Here is a 23,235-nt window from a genome sequence, read left to right as displayed (position 1 = left end):
GCCAACTTCGAAAACAGCATATTTTAACACAATACAAACTTCATGGCTTTGAGGTCTTACTTTTCCTTTAATGAGTAAGAGCTGGATAAATTGTCTCCTTGGCCCTCATTCTATCTCTACGACAACAAGAGAGGCTGTGTCTGCCTAGGGAGCGAGGGGACCACCTCCTCCGGCTCACCTCGTCTCCTGCTGCTGCAGTATGTGCTTGACGGCCTGAGCCAGTGTGAAGGTTTTGCCTGTCCCATAGGGTCCGATGATGAGGACGGGCGGCAGCTGGATGGAGAGCGGCGTGGTGATGGCCAGAACAGCTTCCTTCTGTTTTGCATTTAGCCGAGGATCCAACTGCTCATCCCATTGTCTGTAGAAAATACAAACATGACAGTGTTGTCAGTCTCCCCGACACTAAATCTACCCAAGCAGCACAGCATCTACAATAGCCAACACTTACTCTGAAACCTCTCAGATTACTCAAGAAAGTCACTGTCAAGTGTTCTGCCACGAATCAAAACTAACCTGAGTTAGCTACTAATCTAGAGAAATCAAACACCTGCAGTCTGTTTGCTGACGATATTACAAAATGCAGAAAACTGTTTCCCACAATGAGGAAGCTGTCAATTCCTCCACTGCAAATAGAATGCAAAAAAACAACTACTGAAATTTCTGTTGCTGACCTATGGAAAGTTCTCCAGACAGGCTTAGAACACAAAGAAAAGGAAAACCTGCATCCCCCTGGTTAAGAGATATCAAAGTTGATTAAGTAGCTGATTGATTAAGTAGCAGTTTTTTTTTAAAGGTATCAAAACCCAGACAAATGGAACATTTTTCTGGCATTTACACACAGACACCATCCACACAGCTCCTCCTGTCCAGAGTGAAGAGCACCTGCCGCAGGAGCACAAGCAGCTGTGTAGTGAGATCGCTCCCACAGGTGCTGGGGGATGGTCTGTATGTCAAATGTGATGCTCTGATTGGTCAATAAATAAAACACTGATTGGCCAGTAGCCAGGCAGGAAGTATAAGCAGGACTAACAGAGGAGAATGGAGAGAACAGGAAGGCAGAGGGAGACACTGCCAGCCGCCACCAATGCAAGCAACATGTGAAGATACTAGTAAGCCACGAGCCACATGGCAAGGTATAGATGAATAGAAATGGGTCGATTTAAGATATAAGAACAGTTAGCAAGAAGCCTGCCACGGCCATACAGTTTGTAAGCAATATAAGTCTCTGTGTTTACTTAGTTGGGTCTGAGCAGCTGTGGGACTGGCAGGTGACAGAGATTTGTCCTGACTGTGGGCCAGGCAGGAAAACTCGAGCTCCACTCCCATGAATGCCCCTTCTATGACATGGGTATGGTTGGAAGACTGAAATGGACACCAACCAGATGCTGAGGCAGATGAAATTAAAGAAACAACAGCATTCTTCCTCACAACTCCAACCCAAATACTAAACACTGCAACATCTATAGTAAAAATGAGGAAAACATGAACCCAAACATGAAGGATGTGTGAAGACACTCCTGCAAAACTTGCCAAGTATCTTCAGAATGAGCCACAGACAGGAGGGCAGACAGAGTTGACAGCAGAAGTCCCTCTCGATATGGCTGGATTCCACTTAGACCAGAGACTACTCCCATATGAAAACTGTCCGAACAGTCTGAGATGTTGAAAAATTGCCACTGAGACACTATGCTAAATTCAAACCAAGGAGATTCTTTCAATCTACAAAACCTTAGAAAACAAACTTGCTACAACTAATTTTTCTGACTTTATTTTAACAGCAAAAGAAAAAAGGACTCTGAACATGTACTACATGGCGCATCTTACTCTCGAGTCCCTCTTCAATAGCCAGCTTCTGCAATCATAGCTCTTCCAGCACCTGGCAATGCTCCATCTTCTATTGCAAAAGAAGAAATGAGCCCTAGGTGACCACCATGCCCAGACCTGACTGAAGCAGACACTGGTGTGGTTACCAACAAATCATCCTGTTATGGAATAATCTTTTTGTGCACTGTGAAGACGTGTCTTTGCCAAGGCACCTTCTGGTTGGTTTAATAAAAGAGCTGACTGGCCAGCAGCTGGGCGGGAAGAGTTTGGGTGGAAGAGCCAGAAGAATGCTAGAAAGAAGGAGGGCAGTCTGAGGAGTTCAGAGAGAAGCAGGATGAAAAAGCCCTGCTGAAAAGGAACTGCCACATGGCAGAGGGTAGATAAGTAATATGGGTTAATTTAAATGTACGAGTTAATTAGTAACAAGCCTGAGCTACAGGCTGAGCACTTACAATTAATATTAACTCTTCCTGTGGGTTGTCTGGGAACTAGTGGGTGGGAATGAAAAGTCTGCCTACATCATCCCAACTCTAGCCAATCTGATAGGGGAAGAAGTCTCTCAAACCATCCTCTATATTCTATTAAAACAACAACAAAAAGCAATGCTCACTAGATTTTTTTTGTTTTTTTTTAAGTCAAGAAAGCCCTTCTCATGTTGGTGCTCCTCTGGCTGTGGTAAATAAATCCCAAGCGGCCAACACAAAACTAATAAACAACAAGCATCAGAAAACAATATCAAACAAACAAAAATCCCAACATGTTGTTCTGGGCCAGGAGGAAAGGCAATGTGGTACGTGACAGCACTGCTGGCCTTTGACCCCGGTCCTGGTTACCTGCCTCTGGGCTTCTGTAACTCAACTTTCAACAGCAGGTCAGCTCAGAGAACTGCTTCACACACCCACATCTGACACCCCTTCATCTGTCTACAGAGGTAAGGCATGGCACTAGACAGCTGTCTTAAAGCCAATGAGACCATGTATGTTTAGATGAACTAAAACACTCATCCAAAGCTATTTGAAAAAAATAATCGAGAAACAAAAGTTCAATCCATTTTAACTTCTATATTTTCTGATGACTTTAAAAGACATTACTTGAATAATATACATTTAAAAACAAAACAATACATACTAATCGTTCCCATCAGCATGAGTTACAGAATGCTGTAGAAGACTCTATGCATTAATACAATGCTAAGAGATTAATGACAAACTTACAGGAACAATTCTGTAAATTTGTCAATATCTTTCCTTAATTATGGAACCCATTCTGTTTATCAAGTGTTTCTGTATAAGGGTCTCAAAGCAGATCACAGACTTTACTGATGTCAGTCATTTCTGTAATTTCTGGCAATGGATAATGAATACATGAAGAAAGGCAAAAACTGAAAGCAACTATCATTATTGCACCACCACTTAGTAAGAGAGCAACCTAAACATGCATGCTGCAAAGCATTGTTTCCACAGTTGAAAACGTAGTCTCCCCAAGCTTAATCTCAGAAGATATTTTCTAAAATGGAATAAAAATTATTTTATTTCAGTGCTAAGTTAATTCAATGTCTTTTCTTCTTTAGCCCAGTCCAATGCATTCCTGGAGTTAGTTTACAGGCTACATGCTGAAGAACGACTTCTCAGCTTCATTGTCTATCTACATCCCCTGGGATTCCAAAAGAGTTTAAATGGCTACTGGTTTCTCAGGTCCTAGACACAGGACTTTCCACTACTGTCCTACTGCGGTGGGCAGGCCTGGCCCGGCTTGCAAGCATCCTGCTGCACGACGGCTTCCTGGCACTTCTCTGTCAGTACTGTTGGACACATGAACAAATCAAGTCAGAATGCCAAAAGCTTCACTAGGAGGGTACTTCACATTTGAGACTAATCTTCCTCTTTAAACTTGAACTTAATAGTAACTTCAATGTACAAGACTCTCTTGATATTCAAAATAAATAAGACATGGTCTCATACTTTACAAAGCCCAGAGTTCAGGAAAAAAGTTGAAATGTACACAACTGACAAAAATGAATTTAGAGAAATCATACTGGAAAGCAGAGAACTGTCACAGCAGGGACTCAGTAAGTAAGTGCTGAAATCATGAAACCCAAGTATCCCGCTCATCTGCTTGAAGAGGGGACACTTAAGCTGCCCATGACTCCAAAGGACCAAATGATCTTCAAAAAGCTGATCCTGGGCAAAGACAGCAGAGGAAACCATGCAAACATGAGGAGAGACATACAATGAGGACACAGCATCAGGGTCGCACATCAATGTATTTAAAGCTAACAGACTAGAATCTTCAAGTGGCTAGTGATGTTGCATGGATTTCATCACGTTTAAAAAATTCTATAGGAATAACAAAACATAAGGAGGCAAGTAAGTATAGGAAGGCATAGATACATGTCAAGGCAACCAAATGCAGCTAGAGCATGGGGACTGAGAAAGGAAGAGGACAGCGCTGGAAGGCACTCAGTCAGAAGCGATGACAGGGCTCAGAATTGGCCTCTCAGACTTTATCCAGAGATCTGCACAGGATGAAATGCCATGGTTATTTTAAAAAACTAACTTTGGAAGAAGTATTTGGGTTGGACCAGACAACAGAGAGACAGACAGCAGGATGGAAGATCAACAGAATGCCACAGAAATAGTCCAGGCCTAACTTAAGCACCAGTTACAAGAATGGAAAGAAAAAGACGGATGCAAAGGAGCTCAACCAAACAAGAGCTGAGATGTCCCTGGGTTCTAAAATCAGATCACAATCACTTTCAGGACAGTAAGCAGCAAAGCCACAGTAAATGAAGAATGCTAGAGCCACACAGACTAGTGCCTGTTGAGAAATCTGGCAATAAACAGAAGGGGGGTGAAGCAGCAACAGCAAGCTCCTACTAAAAGGTACATCATGTTTTATTCTGTTTTAGGGCCAGAAGCAATGGAATATTGAGTAGACTTGTATGTGCAACTTCTAGGCCTGATCCATAAAAATGTACCATCTGGTCATCTGTGTTCACTCTTTACTTGTCAACAGGCAGGTGACCTTGGAAATCAATCACTAAAGATCCAAGATGGGTTGGGGATTTAGCTCAGTGGTAGAGCGCTTGCCTAGCAAGCACAAGGCCCTGGGTTCGATCCTCAACTCCAAAAAAAAAAAAAAAAAAAAAAAAGATCCAAGACATCCATCAGTAGGAAACACTCTGCCAGGTGGCCACCTAACCAAGTCTTTATTGTGTAAAGCCACTTAGATATTTTTTTAAGGTCAAGTAAGCTAGGAAGGCAGAAGTTAATGGGACAGTAACCAGTAGCAAAGGTGAATGAATACTCACACAGTTGCATAGTCTTAGAACAAACCAGCAGTCCTTTACCTAACCACGGGTGGAGGTGACAGTTAAACAGATCACTATTTGCACAACCCCTAACATGACAGCAGTTTCTGAAGAAATATCTTCTAACCACTCCCTCCACTTTGCTAAATCACAATATCATCTCAAAGTTGTATTATATATTTGAACCGCTGCAGAAAGGTCATGATTGTCACATTAGAAAACCATTTGGAAACATCCCTAAACTATTCAGTGTTCTATCAAATTGAGACCATTGAGAGAAGCCACAGAACTAACTTACAGTATGAATGTCAAATGTTTCATTCATCTCAAGAACATAAGCAAACTTTCTAACAAAAGTATGCTTGAGCTCAGTGTACTAGCTCGCACTGCAGTCTCAACACTGAAGAGACTGAGGCAGGAGGACTACCACAAGTTCAAGGTTAGCTTGAGCTACATAACAAGATCCAGTCCATCCTAGCTACAGTATGAGATGCTGTCTTAAAAAAAGAGAAAGGGGGGAGGGGGAGGAGAGGAAACAATCAAGTTTGCTTGAGCTGATACAGGCATTCAATTTAATATTAACATCCTTCTTTTTTCTAAGAAATCTCTTTTCTTACCTGTTAGGACTCCAAGGTATGGTAGGAGTCATACTGATGTCTGGAAACAAAACACCATTGTCCTTAATCCTGTCTAGTGCATAATGCATTTCACAGAGGGGTAATCGATTCAACTGAAACTGAAGCTCGACCTGAAACACAAAATGAACATTTTTAAAACAGCTTTTACACCAACCTCGATATTGGCAGTGTACAAAATACTTCATGGAGTCAACAGTTTGCAGGACAAGTTTAGAGCTTCTTTCAAACTACGATCATATCCCAACAGTAATTAGTATAGGAAACACCGGCTGCATTTGTTAGGCACTGTAACAAAGCAGCTGCCATGGATGACCTCATGTGATCATACTAACAGTATACATGCTGTTACTGACCTCATTTTACATGGTAAGAACTGAAATTTTATAAATGCTAGATAAAGAGTATGAGTCCACCATGCCCATGAAAAATACATCTGATAACACCAGAACAAGTGTGGTATCACATGTTGAGTGATAATCAGCCTTACAACCCTGCACAGACTGTCAATGAATAATGGTCCACTAAGTTTATTCAAAAAGACAGGCTAGCTTTCTACTTAAATATCGAAAATTGAACACAGGCTTCACCTAAACACCATTAATGCAAAAAGAAAGGAAGCAGACACAATGCTGATCCCGTGGCCCTGGACGTAGCAGCTTCCAAAAAACTCTGCTCTTCCGTTGCTGATGTCAATGTCTAATCAGAAAGCTCGAACTTGTACAAGATGGGAGCATACTACATGTTCCTTAAATTCAAAAGGTGACCACCCAGGATAAGACTTCAAAGTCAAGTGCACTTCTGGCCAGTGGAGGGTGAACAAGCAGCAGGCAGCAGCTGACGCTGGGGTGGGAAAACACTCCAGGAAAGGCGCTGCCTGCGAACATACCTGTGTGTCACAGTCAGGCCGAAGATTAAGCTCTTCACAGCATTCCCTGGATATCCTTAAAAATATATACTCTTTTGTTTTTTCTTCAATAGTAGCTTCATAAACCTTCTCTTTGGTTCCCTGGGTCTGTACTAGCTTCTCTTTAGGGACTGGTAATAAATAAACAGCATTGACTTTGGTCATCACCAGTCTTCCAGCCAAAGTATCTTCAGAAAGGGTTTCAGTAAGCTTAAAACGACCAAAAAGTTGTCCATTCTGAGCATACTTTGCACCCCCAGAAACTCCAGTGAGCATGAAGCTTGCTAAAATCTGCAATTGCACTTTAAGGTTGAACCTAAATCGAAAGCAGAAAACTAGTTTGAGTATTTCTCGTCAAAACCGTAAGAACTAGAAAAATACAACAAAGGAATTCAAATATAAATATATGGAAATGTAAACTTTGTACCGATTCCCCTGTACTGAATTACCAACTCTATATACTACAGTATCTTTCTCCCCTAAATCCAAGCTGAAGACAAGTCACATTAAGCATCCTTAGTTGTGTTAAGAATATGGATTTCTAAATGACTGAGTGTGGCCCTGAGTGGGCTCAGTGGGTAAAGGCACCTGCTGCCAAGCCTGGTGACCCGAGTTTGATTCCAGAGCTCACATGGTGGAAGTAGCAAACTGACTCCTGAAAGTTGTTCTCTGACCCCTGTATGTGAGCCCTGCCCCCCCCCTCTCTCTCTCTCTCTCTCACACACACACACACACACACACACACACACACACACACACGCACAAATAAATAATTCTTGTAAGTCTGAGTAAACTACAGGTGATTTTTAATAAAGTGGAATACATTAACTAATAGGAAAACCTGTTCGAACATGGTTGAGATAATTAAGACTTTAAAGTTACCTAAGCTAAGAGGAAAGGAACTGCATTAAACTACAATGGACTTTCAGCTGAGGGCTTGGCAGGTAAATCTTACCAAAAGAATCTAACCATAACATTTCTCTCTCGGTAATGCTAGCCAATAACAACCAGAATAAAAGTTTATTCATTATTACAAGGAATTGAGTCCATGCAAGAGATTCACTATGAAAAAAAAAAAGAGGTTAGGCCAGGCAGTGGTGGCACACGCCTTTAATCCCAGCACTCAGGAGGCAGAGCCAGGAGGATCTCTGTGAGTTCAAGGCCAGCCTCATCTATAGAGCAAGATCCAGGCACCAAAACTACACAGAGAAACCCTGTCTGGGGAGGGGGAGGGGGTTGGCGTATCTTAGCAGACAACAATCAGGACACCTGTGTCCATGTGAATAAGAGAGAATATGTGCTTGAAGGCATCACAGAGAATCAAGATTAACTTACACAGTTAAAGAAACAGCAGGGTGTGGTGGTGCACACCGTTAATCCCAGCACTTTTGAGGCAGAGGCAGGTGGATCTCTGAGTTTGAGGCCAGCCTTGTCTACAGAGTGAGTCCAGGGCAGCCAGGGCTACAAAGAGAAACCCTGTCTTGAAAATTTTAAATTAAAAAAAAAAAAAAAAAAAAAGAAAGAAAAAAAAAAGAAAAGAAATATTCACATAGAATACACAAGAGGTATAAAACCAAAAGGTCTATACATACTAAAATTAGTATTTAATAACACAACTTTATATGCAGACCAAATACAATCCAGTAGGATCTGCCTTTTATGAGACTTTCCAAAAATACTGTTACATTTCTCTCATTCTGTATGTAATGTTCCTGAGTAATTTAAAGAAACGCAGATTTCATCTTCTCCAACTATATCTGACTCTTCAAAGACCAGATTTATGCTCAGAACTCAAATTAAAAAGCCTGGACATGAAAGTGAAGTGAAGCTGTCCAGCTGATAGCCACTGTCCACCTCACCATTTGAAGAGACCCCGAGCCCTGGTGTCATGAAGGAGTCTTTAAAGAAAGCGTCACAACTGCCTTCCACATGATGAGAAGGACCAGGTCATTAAAACTCACTTAAGTTGGAAGAGACTGCCCCTAACACATCGCGGCCTGACAGACCTCTCTCTGTTACTAAAGGTCATGGCCAAGCTGCAAATCGTCTCCCTTCTACTTTGCAGTCACTCTCCTCTTTAAACTCCATCTTCCTTGGGTTTCTGTAGAGCCATGCCCTCCAGGGACTCCCTGCTACCTCCCTCCCTTCCCATCCAAACTCAGCCACCTTTTCAAAGCCCTGTGCCCTCACCTACTCTCTAATAGACACCTTTGTTCCTGCATTCTCCATGCCCAGATGGGTAACACCAAAGAACCTTTGACCTCTCCAACGTGACTCCAAATCAATGCTTCCAGGCTTATGCAAAAAGGCTTCACCATTCAGTTAGGTCTCCAAGCCAGAAGTGAGTTACACTGGCTATCCTGTCGCACAAACCGCCATCCCCCACTATACTATCACAAAGCCCTGTTTCTGGGGGCACTATGGGTTCCTACTAACTGGTGAAGACATTTGCAACTCAACATTTTTAACCTGATTACTATATAAACTTGAACATGGCTTTCTGTCTCTAATCTATTCTATCATCATATACAAAACTCTCATTTCAACAACTTTATTCCCTAATAAATTCTTAAAATTCTGTAATACATTTCTTAGGCAACATATTCAAATTTTACTGCTATATTTAATTTTGAACCCACCATTCCAAAACTTGACCATAATTGAACAGTCCTGAACATTAAGGCCACAGCCTTACAGCAGCAGGAGAATCTGCTATGTCACTAACCAATGCCTTGATGTCCTAGAAAACAAACACCTCAAAAAGCAGTTTCCTGCAGAAGACTGGCCATATGCTAAAGATGCAGATTTAGCCTTTCTACTAGAAACCACTATTTCTAACATCTCCTCTTCTTAAAAGGCTGGTACACTAAACTAAAATCCCAGTCCACAGCCTCTCTCAAATATTAGAAGACTAATATCTGACAGCTTGAAGCTGGACAGATGGCTCCGTGATTAAGAGGATTGGCTGCTCTTCCAGGACTCACACCCCCATCAGGCAGCTCACAAGCTCCTGTATGTAACTCCAGTTCTGAGGACCTAATACTCTCTTCTGGCCTCCTTGGGGTGCCTGCACCCACATGCAGACAAATACCTGTACACAGACACACACAGAAACACACAATTTAAAACAAAATAAATCCTAAAAAAAACTTTGAAATTTAATAATTCAAATACTTAAAATATATTCTCAATGAACAAAGACAATTTCTGCCACTGTCTCACACCACATTTTGAATCAATCTTGAAGCCAATATAATGTCAACCTTTCCAGGAGGCAAAAACAGCCAACAAAATTTCCACTGCTATAAAACCACTTTGTCTAGCTGATAAGAAATGTGGTTGTACCTAAGACAGACTGCCTGTGTGGCCTGGGCAGGCGTCTCCATGACGGGTAAGGTGACCTGCTGACATCCCACACAACCTAAGTCAGAAGCTCATTTTCTAGTAAAAGGGGGACCTGTAGGGTCCTGCAGCCGGCACCACCACCCCACCCCACCCCACCCCCCCACCCCCACCCCCCGTTTTGGGTAACTGTTGCCTTGCTTGCTGACCTTGACCTTGATATCCTCCCTATGCTAATTCCCTGCCAGGTTCCGCCCTCCTGAATGTTTAAGGGAAGTTCCTTGTCTGTGTATCCTGCATAATGGGCCTTAACAGTTTAGATGCAAGATTGTAAAACTTCTGCCCTCTGGGGTTCTCCCATTGTGCTGTACACGGGTATTTAAGACCTCCTCCCTCCTTCAATAAATGGAATTGGGGGGGGGGGGGGGGGTTGTAACCAATGCCAGCATTAGTTAGGTCAAACCTCTGAAGTGATATTTTCACTTTCAAATACCAAAGCTATAGTGTAAATTTGATTTCATGAGATTTTTCCCACTACATGAACAAGGATGAGCCTAGTAAAATTAACTATTGGGAGTTTTTAAACAACAGTTTAGATTCCACTGAGTTTGGTGATGCCAAGTGGAGAAGTGAGGTAACCCACGGTAGCTGTGCTCAGGGCTGGGATGTGACACACATCCTACTCCCACACTAGGCCTGCCAGGCAGCTGGGCACTAGAGAGCCGGGCATGCAGACCAGTTAGCCTTGCCACTGCACAGTTCAATGAAGACCATAGCTTTAGTTCCTGTCTAGTCTTCGGATTTTAAGATTTATTTTTATTATTTTTAATTGTGTGTATGTAGAAGACATAAACGCATGTATGACAGGTGCTCTCAGAGGCCAAAGTGTAGGATCCACTGAAACTGGGGTTACAAGCAGTTGTGACCACCTGATGTGGGTTCTGGGAATAGAACTTAGGTCCTCTGTTGTAGAACATTATTTTAAGGTGTGTTACTTTGGTTTATGTTGCATTTAACTCTGTGAAGCTGTGTTACTGTGCCTGTCTAAAACACCTGATAGTCTAATAAAGAACTGAATGGCCAGGGGTGGAGGTGGGCATTGGAGGGTAGAGGATGGGGGATGAGAACATAAGGAAATGGGATGGTCGAGATGGAACAGGGATGGTGTGGGAAAGCAGAGAGAGATACCATGATGGAGGGAGATGAAAGACATGCAGACAGAGAGAAACCTGGTGCTAGGGAAGTTGCCAGGAATCCCCAAGGATGACCCCAGCTTGGACTACTAGCAAGAGTGGAGAGGGTGCCTGAACTGAACTGGCTTGTCCCAGTGATCAGTTCGGTGAATATCCTAACTGTCATCACAGAGCTTTTCTCCAATGACTGATGGAGGCAGATGCAGAGATCCATAGCCAAACACCAGGCAGAGCTCCAGGAGTCCAGTCGGAGAGAGAGAGGAGGGATTCTATGAGCAAGTGCCTCAGGATCGATGGGGAAACCTGCAGAGATGACTCATGAAAGTTGGATCAATGGCTGTGGAGCCTGCATGGGACTGGACTAGGCCCTCTGCATGAGACAACTGTGTAGCTTGATCTGCTTGGGGAGCCCCCTGGCAGTAGAATCAGAATCCATCCCTGGTGCGTGAGGGGGCTTTTTGGAGCCAACTACCTATGGTGGGACACCTCATGCAGCCTTGAGGCAGGGGGAAGGACTTGGACTTGCCTCTACTGGATGTGCCTCCCTGTGGGAGACCTTGCATTCTTGTGGGGAGGAGTGGGGGGTGGGTTGGGGGAGGGGATCTTTGATTAGTGTGCAAAATAAATGAAAAAAATCTTTTTTTTAAACTTAAAAAAAGTATTTCATAGAATTGGAATACAGTTTAAGTGAATTAATGTTTAGCATATTTTAAGTCCTATGCAAATGCTAACTTTCAAAATTAGTATTGCAGGGTCAGAGAGATGGCTCAGCAGGTAAAGGTGCTTACCACCAATCCTGACAACATGGATCCTTGGGGATGTAAAAAGTAAACTCTAGTTATTTCCATGGTTGTATGAGATGCAACTATTCTGTTACCCCGTAACTTCTCAACCAGTGATTTAAGACTCTACTGACCATCCTTGTGGAAACAGGCTGCAAGGTAATAATGATACATGACATTTTACATGTGGGATTGTTTGCATGTGGTGTTTACAACAGAGATTATTTTTTTTATTACACTCATGATATTCATTAATTACACTCATGATTTTAACCACATTTGTGGTATTCATAGATTACATTCACAGTATTCATTCAAATATATATATTTTAATTTTAAAGGCCGAATGTCATTTATTGAAGGAGGGAGGAGGTCTTAAATACAGGCTTACAGCACAATGGGAGGACCCCGGAGGGCAGAAGTTCGCTACAGATGTTTTACAATCTTGCATCTAAGCTGTTAACGCCCATTATTCAGGATACACAGACAAGGAACTTTCCTTAAGCATTCAGGAGGGTGGAACCTGGCAGGGAAATAGCATTGGGAGGATATCAAGGTCAAGGTCAGCAAGCAAGGCAACAGTTACCCAAAAACGGGGGCCAGGAATCTACAGGTCCCCCTATTACTAAAAAATGAGCTTCTGACTTGGGTTGCGTGGGATGTCAGCAGGTCACCTTACCTGTCATGGAGACACCTGCCCAGGCCACACAGGTGCTCTTAGGTTGGTGAGTGCCCCCCAGGCATTACCCATCTCTGAATACTCATTATCATACAGGCTCAATCGTGTATGAGCTGCAGAGTTAACTGCTGCCAAAGATCTCAAAGTGGCACTGGGCTTGCAATCTGTGTGTTCGACACAGAAAAGACCAACAGAGGTCCTATCCCACCCATAGCCAGTAGGCTAAAAGCAGCTGAGCCATTCCCTTCCTTAATGAGCCATACTGTATGCTGGAGTCCTTGTAAGATGGTATCCCAAAAGCAACTGGAACTTGAGTTTATAAATTTATAATTTTCAAAGCCAATCAAGATGTATATAACTACTGAATTAAATTTATCATGCCCAATAGAATGGAAGATTAACTAACTGTGGTAGCTACTTTTGTTGCCAGGGTCTCCACTGTGCTAGCTGTAGACACTAGTGTGTAAAATGAATGAAAAAATTCTTAATTAAAAAAAAAAAAGAACTGAATGGCCAATAGCAAAGTAGGAGAGAGGACAGACGGGGCTGGAAGGCAGAACGAATAAATGGAAGGAGAAATCTGGGAGGAGAAAAGAAGAACTGAGAGAAGGAGGAGGACTTCAGGAACCAGCCACCCACCTACACAGCCAGACATGGAGTAAGAGTAAGATTTACAGAAGAGAGCAGGAAAAGCTCAGAGGCAAAAGGTAGATGGGATAATTAACTTAAAACTGACAAGAAGGGCTGGAGAGATGGCTCAGAGGTTAAGAGCACTGACTGCTCTTCCAGAGGTCCTGAGTTCAATTCCCAGCAACCACATGGTGGCTCACAACCATCTATAATGAGATCTGGTGCCCTCTTCTGGCCTGTAGACATACATGCAGGCAGAACATTGTATACATAATAAATAAATCTTTAAAAAAAAAAAAAAAAACCTGACAAGAAACAAGCCAAGCTAAGGCCAGGCATTTGTAATTAGGAATAAGCCTCTGTGAGTGATTTATTTCGGAGCTGGGTGGTGGGCCCCACAAAACAGCAAAAACAAACAGTCCTCTACAAGACCAGTACATGAACTTACCCTTTGAGCCACCTCTCTAGCTCTAAAGTCTTACTTCTTTAAAAGTGTATCTCTCAGAATTGAATATATTTCTTCCAAGGTAGGATCAATGAATGCATATCCACATGTGGCCTAAGTTTGTTCTTGAAGAACCTGAAGGCTTCTGTGAAGTTCCATGAGATAAAGTAAACAGTCTCACTCTGTAACTGAGGTTAGCTCAGACATTGCTAGGTAGCCCAAGCTGGCTTTGAACTCATGATTCTCTTGCCTTTGTTTCCTGAATGTAGGACTACAAATGATAACACTAGGTCCAACTCTCTGGTAAATTGCTGTGCTTTTGTTTCTGTTTTGACACAGGATCTTACTGTAACAGCCCTGCCTGGCCTGGAATTCATTGAGCTCCACCTGCCTTTACCTCTCAACTGTCCAAGTGCTGGGATTAAAAGCATGGGCCCCCATGGTGGGCATCTGGGAAGTTCTATTCATCCCAATATTCATATAGTGTTCTTTCCTAAGAAAATGGAATATGATAATAGGAACAAACACACATGCACATTATTCATGTATTAAGTGACAGAGCTGGGCAGAAAGAGAAAGTGATGCAGCTGAGCGGAGAGAGTTAAGTGAAAGGCAGAACAGAAAAGCATGTAAGTGTGGGTATACAGGAAGTGGGTCTCTTTGGCCGAGGATCTCCAAATAGTAAGAATGTGGCTGGCTTATTCGTGCTTTTCTGATCTCACAGCTTTTTACCCCAATACTTGGCTCCAGGTTTTTTATTAATAAGACCATTTAGCACTTCATCCTACATATTAATAAATATGATTTCATCACAACAGACTACAGTCATAATCAATACAAGCCTTTTAAGATTTGCACAAATGGGAAGCCAAGGAGACAGCTCAACAGGTAAAAGTGCTAGGATGACTGGAGTTCAATCCCCAGAACCCACACAAAAACTGCAGCTGTGGATGCAGTAGGCCACACTTGTGATCTCAGTAAGGACAAGAGACAGGAGAATTGGCCAGAAGCTCAAGGATACAGTATGGCAGCAAAACAAGAGAGACCCTGTCTCAAAATCAAGGTGAAAGGAGAGACCCAAATCCTGAAGATTGTCCTCTAACATCACATGTCCACCTGGGCACTGGACAATTAACAATCAATGGCCCAGCACATATCTGTAATATAAACAACTCAAGAGAAAAAGGGAAAGGGTGACAAGTTCAAGACTAGCCTATGCTACACAGCAAAACTCTGCCCCCACAAAGAGAGAAAGGAGCACAACCAAAAAGGGCCATGACATAGTCCCAGAATAACGAAAATCAAGCCTATTGACCTGGAACATTTCATATGAGATACTCTCAAAAGTTCTATCACATTTAACCAACAAGCAGAGTGGAACAGTGTACTTTCACATTTTCATCTGCTCTTTGTTCTTTGGATATGCCCCTAATGAGTGTTCTGAATCTATTATTAATCGTAAGGCAGCTTGCAGAAAAAAAAATATTAGTTAGACTATATTTAAACAGAGAAATAGTTATAAAAATGCAATCATATTTCATTGAGGTTCAATTTTGAGGGTTCATCCTATTTCACCAACATAAAAAACTACTTTCAAAATAACAACCTTTTTAATAGTTTCACTCACTCACACTTTCATTTAAGACTATTTCTCTTACATTAATAAAATAAACTTTTGCTTTCAGCTCTTGGTATGTGATTGTGACTAAAATATAAAAGATGACAGAGCACTTATAAATTAATATAAAGCCGATTCAACATCAAATTATTTTCCTCTATCTAAATCAATTCATTCTTCAAAGAACTTTCAAAATATATGGCTTACTTCCGTTTTTGTCCATTTATTCAACAAATATTCTTTAAGTGCTTGCTATAGTCTGCACTCCCTAGAGACCATCTCAGAGCAGGAACTAGTTCTATACTCCAAAAGTGAGCACAACTGGTCCCAGACTAGATATTCAGTACAGTCTTGTGAAATAGAGCCATGTACTAAACACAACTCTTTGGGTTTTGATTGTTTGTTTTGAGACAGGGTTTCTCTGTGTAGCCCTGGCTGTCCTGGATCTCACTCTGTAGACCAGACTGGCCTCAAACTCACAGAGACCCGCCTGCCTCTGCCTCCCCAGTGCTGGGATTAATGGTGTACGCCACCACCTCCAGCTTCCTAAACACAATTCTTACTAGCATTTTCATTAAAGATAGAATACAGAGTGCCAAGGGTGCTAGCTCATACCTGTAATCCTGACATTCAAGAGGCAGAAGCAGAAGGACTACCAAGAGTTCAAGTCTAGCATGGCCTACATATCAAGTTCTAGGCCAGCCAGGACTTACTTCATAACAAGACCCTGTTTCTAAATTAGTGAATTAGTTTAAAAATACAACTAGTGAAGAACAATTATTTTAATACCCATCTTTACTTAAGCATGTCTTCACTGTAAAATTAAAAACATCACTCTAAAGGCAGATGAAGGAGAAGAGGAGGGGAGGGAAAAGTGGGGTGGAGGGGAGAAAGGAGTAGAGGGGAGAAAGGAATAGAGGGAGGGAGGAGAGGAGGGGAGAGACAAGGAGAGGGGAGGGGAGGAAGGTGATTCTCAAAGAACTTACTTGCTGATTTCTTTATACTGGGCTATCTCTTCAATATAAAGCAGGTCATGCAACCGTGACTGATAGTTAGCCTTGGTCAATGATTTGTCTAAAACGGACTGTGTAAACAGCTGGTCAGCAGAAAGAGGAATTTGGTATCTGATCAGAAGGCTCTTCTCCAAGTCAGTAGTTTCATTAGGTTCAAAATCTACAATAGTCTTAGAAGAAGAATCCCAGCGCTTGGCTGTGGTTACCAGCTGCTGTTTTGCATGCATCAGATATTCAAGATCTAAAGGAAAACAAACACATTTATAAAGGAACACGGTGTTAAATTTTCAAGTGAATAAGTACTCATTTTTATAGCAGAGTTTCATATACGAGAGCTAAAATTCTTAAAAATAAAACAACACAAAACTCATTGAAAGAGTTCTTTCCCATGCCTGACATATCTTCGATCATTTTAACAAAATAACATTGCTAGGAATCCATGTGAGAACATCTTTTTATACAGTAGGCTAGTTATGCCACAAAGAGTTATTTTTGAGTTACCATTCCGAACTTAACTCTTCAGTCAAGAGACACCTGAACTGCAGGAGAAACCTGATCAATCCTTGTATGACAAAATGGACCGAGTGATGGTTAACCGTCACTTTCCTCCTCAGCCTGCCAGTACCTGCCCCATAAGAGAAAGAGAAGAACCAAGGCTTGAAAGTGTCAATCTTTGCTTGTGTGGCAAGCACAGAGCTCTCTGAACATCACCTTGCTACCAGCACCAATCTGTTAGAAGACATGGATGTACAACACTGCCAGCTCCTTGGAACATGTGATAGGAAGTCATCTGAATGCCACTTCCCAAAAGGCCATAAAACTCAGCAAAATTATACTGTAAGCAGGGTACAAAGTCAAAACCAGGAACTGTCCAGTTCTGGCATCTTTGAAAGAGATGCAACACAGACCAGCAAAGATGAGAGCCATAGGAGCTCACGGTGTACCATCTGAGACTTACTGGGTAGAGCGTGCCCACCCAGAAAAGCAAAATTAGCCAAAAGGTAGAAAGGTATCTAACTGACTCGTTAGACAAAGGTTCAGATTTAATAGAAGAGGAAAGACTTCCCTACTTCAGACAGAACTCAGGGGAAGTCACATCAAGCTATCCCTCAATTAGAACAGGCATGACTGCAATCTCCCGTTCAGTTAGTAGTCTGGCAAGTTTATTTATTATTTTGTGGTGCTAGAGATCAAACCCAAAACCCAACATAGTCTACCACTGAACTAACACCCCAAGCTCTGGTGTTACAACCTCTAAATGTCACATATGCATTATAAGCACACATGCAGTCATTCACAAAGAAACGTCATAACATAGCAAGTATCTTAATAGCTTTTTGTTTGTTTTTTTTCTTTTGGGGGGGTTGTATCCTAATATCTTAATTAAAATATTTAAGGACCCTAATTTCTAACTTTTGATCCTTGTGAAAGCTTTTTTGTAAGAGTGTTGCTATTTCTTAGACAACAACTTAAGTACAATTATCACAGCAGTAAAGATGAACTGCCCATTGAAATTACACTTCAAACTACTCTAGGGGCTGGAGAGATGGCTCAACAATTAAGAACACTTACTGTTCTTTCAGGACAAGAGTCTGACTTTCAGCACCCATGACAGATGGCTCACAACCACCTCCATGAGAGCTGACACCCTCTTCTGACACCCATAGGTATAAACACACATGACATACACTAATAGACACACACAAACACACTCTATAAATAAATAATTTTAAGTGAAAAATACACTACACTGAATCAGGCGTGCTAACATGCATCCTTAATCTCAGCACTGAAAAGATAGAAAGGCATGCAAATCTCTGAGTTTGAGGCTAGCCTGATCTACAGAGTGAGTGCCAGGACAGCCAAGAACACAGAGAAACCACACCTCGAAAAACCAAAAATAAAAAATAAAAATTAAAAAGAAAGAAAGAAAAAACTTAGTGTGTAGAAGGATGTCTAACTTCTATTTTAAGTTGGGAAATTTACATTTCATAATTATATTATAGATTTTATTTAAGTGACTTTAGACTATACTTCAAGCAACACATTCTCATGTCATTTAAAAATCACTGACTACTCCTATATCCCTTAAGGGGCTTGGAGAAAAAAATAACGGACCAAAAACAGTATCCTGAGAATGCTATGGATGACATGTTAAAACCTGCACAAATTATACAGAAATTCAACTTCTTTACTTTTGACTAGAAGTATTTAAACTTTGGGGATTTGGCATAAGCAGCAGTATTTTTTGACATTTTATGTAGATAGCATCATAATCAACACTTTGGTTTTTAGGCAATTCTCAGTGTCTTGAGTAAGCAGCCCCACAAAATTTTCAAATAATGTTAATTTTTATCCCATTTTATTTTTTGGAGGTGTGGGGCAGGATCTCACTACACTACCCAGAGAACTCATGATTTGTTCCCAAACACTGGGATTAAGTGATGAGCCACCATACCTAGCATTTGTTAATGACTAAGTGTAGCAGTAGAGAGAAGACACTTGAAAACATCCAGGTGTGCCAGCCTCGGAAGGTCATGAGTGTGAATGGTTGGTGGCTCCTAAGGAGCTTTACAGAACTCATTCTCCTGGGAACCCGAGTCAGACTTCTGCCTCTGTTCTTCATTCTTCTTCCTTGTGTTTTTGTTTGTTTGTTTGTTTGTTTCCCTCTTGGTTTTGAAGAGGTTTTTGAGGGAGATTTTTTTGTTATTTTAGAGAGTGTTCTGATGGGCATCAAAGAAACTCCATATGGAGTTTACTTTCTTTGTGGCAAGTTAGCCACTGGGCAAGAAACTGCCCTTGCCTCCAAGTTGGACAAGCAGGACACAAAAGAGACTGCAGAACTTTGTCAAGACAAGGTGGGACAGTCCTTCAAAAATCTTGCTTCACAGAAAAATCTGTCAGACATGCTAGGCCTATTGAACGCCCCAACATGCAGAGGAACTTTGGGTGACTGTACAGGTAGCCTGATGTCCCTGTCATTAGGTAACATTTTAACCTTCTGGGGTCTTTGAGAGAGCTGAAGACTATAGTCTTCCTTAGTTATAATGAGTAAATTAGATATAAAACTTTAGACTCACCAAGATAAGATAGATATTTTCGCTAATTTTGCCAAATACAAATGGATTAGTGTTACTGTAATTCTTACATAATAACTGATTTTGTTGTAGATAATCTTATTATGTTCAAGTTAAAACCTTACTTTTTAATTAGACAAAAATAGGGAAGTGCTGTGGAATAATTCTCTTGTATACTGTAAAGATTTGTCACTTGAATTGGTTTAATAAAACACTGATTGACCAGTAGCCAGGCAGGAAGTGTAGGTGGAGCAACCAAACTAAGAATGCTGGGAAGAGTAAGGGTGGAGTCAGGAGTTGCCTGCCAGTCAGATGCAGAGGAAGCCAGATAAGAATGCTGTACTGAAAAAAGATACCAAGGCACATGGCTACACACAGATAAAAATTATGGGTTAATTTAAGTGTAAGAGCTAGTTAGTAATAAGCAAACATTTATAATTAATATAAGCCTCTGTGTTGTGATTTGGGAAGTGGCTGCCGGGTATTTACACGTTGCTGGTGGGACAGAAACTTCTGCCTACAGTGTTCCTCTATAATAGCTCTATGGCTAGAACTTGCAGTCATCCCCCTGCTTCAGCTTCTCAACTGCTAGAATTACAGGTCTGAGCCACCACACCTTGCTCATTCCTCTTACCTGACAAAGAAACTGTTAAACTGTGTAATGACATACTAATTTACAGTGCTTAAAGGTGATTACTTGAGTCTCTCTTATGGAGAAGAAGGTAAGGTTCCCCCATGAGACACTAGACAACACCTGCTCCTACAGGTGTGCTCACTGTCATCCCCAGCTCCTGCACCTGCGATCATCAAAACCAAACTTAAGTAATGCTCAGGATGCTGAGCAGCTCTTCATCCATGGTATGTATGTTCCCTTAACCTATACCAGCCTAAAATGAATCACACTCTGGAAAAGACAAAAAAAAATGAACAGGCTTGGACAATATTCACAAATCCACTTAGGAGAGTTTAATCATGCTTATTAACACTGCTCATTAACCAACTCTTATAATACTAATCTCCAAGCAAACCTGGCAGGAATTACAAACCTCAGGAATGTGCTACCCTGAGGTATGGCTAGTAGGCAGAAGCTATAAATACATATAAGAGAAATCCACAGAAACTTAAACTGAACTATACCTAGGGGGCACTTGCCTAGCATGGGTAAGAGCCTGCAACGGATCCTCAGCATCACCAAAAACTTAACCAACAGGATATACTTCACAACAAGGCTGCCACTCTCAAAAATAGCCAGCTCTGGGGTACAGAGATGGCTCAGAAGTTAAGAGCACTTGATGCTCTTCCAGAGGACCAGAGTTCAGTTCCCAGAACTTGCATTAGGCAGCTCCCAGCTGTCTATAACTCCAGCTCCAGGGAGCAAACAATTCTGTCCTCTGAGGACACCTCAACTCATTTGTGCATATCTACATGCAAACATGCACACCTACATATAATTGTAAGAATAAAAATAAATTTTTACAAAAATAGCCAACTCAACTAGAATAGCTAGTCTGACACAAGAAATACTTCCCAATATCCTTAGGCTCTCTGACATTAAGACTAGCAACCTGCTTGCATTCCAGCCACATAGTTATTATCCATTATAATATAGTATCCAAAGGAAAACTTTGCTTTGAACTATGAAATGCAACCAATTTAAACAGTATCTTAAATGGGGCCTGGAGACTGCACAAGAAGATGGCGAGAGGAAAACAAAGCAGAGATGGCTCAAAGGAATTCAATAAATGTAGTTTACTAAAAGCAGCTACAGGGCTGGAGAGACAGCTCTGGGGTTAAGAGCACTGACTACTCCTCCAGAGGTCCTGAGTTCAATTCCCTGCAACCACATGGCAGCTCACAACCATCTATAATAAGTTCTGGTGCCCTCTTCTGGCCTGCAGATAGAACACTATATACATAATAAACACTGTATATATAATAAATAAATAAAGCTTTAAAAAAAAAAAAAAGCAGCTCCATTTACCTAACAGCAAGATAAAATGCTTCCTAATTTCAAAGTTAGACCCCACACTTCTCCTTAGAAGACCAAAGCTTTGGCCACTCACATTAAAAAGAAAACGCAAGCACACAGTAGCTCCCAACTAGCACTTCTGTCCCCATTTCACTATACTTCTCCCCATACTCCTACCCAGAGGCAACCTCGAAGCCTTCTTGGCTATGCCAACCACTAGCCCCTATTCTCCCTCTTTAAGAGGCTAATAAAAAGCTGAAACACATATACACACACACACACACTGAAACATAACTACATAGGCACACAAAGCTATGGCAGATATGGTGGTCCATGCCTTTAGTCCCAGCATCTGAGAGACAGAGACAGGCAGATCTCTGTGAATTTAAGGCCATTCAGGGCTACATAGAGACCCTGTCTCAAAAAAAAAAAAAAAAAAAAAGTATGAAATTATCAAAGAACAAACTTAACAAGTAAATAGTAAAAGACAAAACCAAACTTGTTTCTTAATGGGGCAGTGATGGCACACATCTTTAATCCTGGCAAAGGGGTGGGAGGGTGAGGCAGATCTCTCTGAGGTCAGCCTGGTCTACAGAGTGAGATTCAAGACAGCTACACAGAGAAACCCTGTCTCATGGGGGAAGGATATCCCACATAACCACAATGAAACTGTGAAGGCAGCAGGCAGCTTCTCCACGTGCTGTCATTCATTACATTGACCTTTGATGACAAACTTTAAAACCTTCTTTTTCTAAGGTGTTGCTGCTCATACACTGTTCACGGCCAAAAGATATGTGTCCTTAGTTTGCCATCAACTTTGGCAATTGGAAATCATTTTTAGGGTGGACTAAATTTTGTGGTGATGTTATCATGTCTTGCTAGATTCACAGCAGAGAAATGAATACCATGCTTCCAGATTCAAACCTAAGAATAAATTTTAAATATGCTGCTTCCAGACGTCCAAAACACAATTCCAAATCAACATCTCCAAACTCTCCTATCAGTGGAAGCTGTGTAAACAGTATGCAAGGAAAGCCGACTAACTTCCTTTCCTCACAGGTGCCTTTTACTACACATTTTGTGAGTCGTATCTTCAAATTTACCCAAAGACAATTTTAAATTAGAGCAAATTTTTCTAAACCTCAATAACCAGGAAAACAACTAAGGGGGAAAAAAAAGAAAAGCACAGTTGAAGTCACATACTTCTTCAACAGTTTGAGGGTTACCATAGAACTACATTCCCTCATGGCCCATAAGTGGACACTGCAGATAATAACAATAGTGTGAAAAAAAGGGGAAAAATATCAAGCTGGAGAGATGGCTCAGGGGTTAAGAGCACTGAATGCTCTTCCTGAGTTCAATTCCCAATAACCACATGGTGACTCACAACCATCTATAACAGGATCTGATGTCCTCTTCTGGACTGCAGGTATACACACAGAACATTCATACATTAAATATAAATACATAATTTTTTTTTTAATTTTTCAAGATGGTTTCTTTGTGTAACAGTCCTAGCTGTCCTGGAACTCACTTTGTAGACCAGGCTGGCCTTGAACTCAGAGATCTACCTGCCTCTGCCTCCCAAGTGCTGGGATTAAAGGCATGCACCACCACCACCTGGCTTAAATAAATAAAATTAAAAAAAAAAAAAAATCGATGGAGTCGTGTTTTTAATTCAACTCAAAAGCAAAATTAACTAAGGAAGAGTTTTTAGTTCAATAATTAACAATGAACTAGGAGAATGCCATCTGTCATACAACTGGACTGTGAGTCCCCACGTCCCACTAAGGCAGTGAAATACCACCATC

The 23,235-nt window shown here is 41.4% G+C and overlaps 1 protein-coding gene across 27 annotated transcripts in view; it reads right to left on the bottom strand.

Annotated features, from left to right (window-relative positions):
* Helz (helicase with zinc finger) overlaps positions 1-23,235 on the bottom strand; it is a 171,639-nt gene that overhangs the window by 64,985 nt on the left and 83,419 nt on the right. For all 27 annotated transcript variants that reach the window (XM_076543601.1, XM_076543593.1, XM_015994149.3 and 24 more), the window contains 4 exons: positions 16,352-16,619; positions 6,659-6,992; positions 5,752-5,882; positions 179-358 (listed from right to left, as the gene is read on the bottom strand). In XM_076543601.1, coding sequence (XP_076399716.1) covers positions 179-358; positions 5,752-5,882; positions 6,659-6,992; positions 16,352-16,619 — 913 coding nt within the window. The remainder of the gene's footprint in view (positions 1-178; positions 359-5,751; positions 5,883-6,658; positions 6,993-16,351; positions 16,620-23,235) is intronic.

Source organism: Peromyscus maniculatus, chromosome 8 (assembly GCF_049852395.1).
Source record: "Peromyscus maniculatus bairdii isolate BWxNUB_F1_BW_parent chromosome 8, HU_Pman_BW_mat_3.1, whole genome shotgun sequence".
Taxonomy (NCBI): Eukaryota; Metazoa; Chordata; class Mammalia; order Rodentia; family Cricetidae; genus Peromyscus; species Peromyscus maniculatus.
Note: the sequence above shows the minus strand (reverse complement) of the source record. Positions and strands in the feature narration are given on the sequence as shown.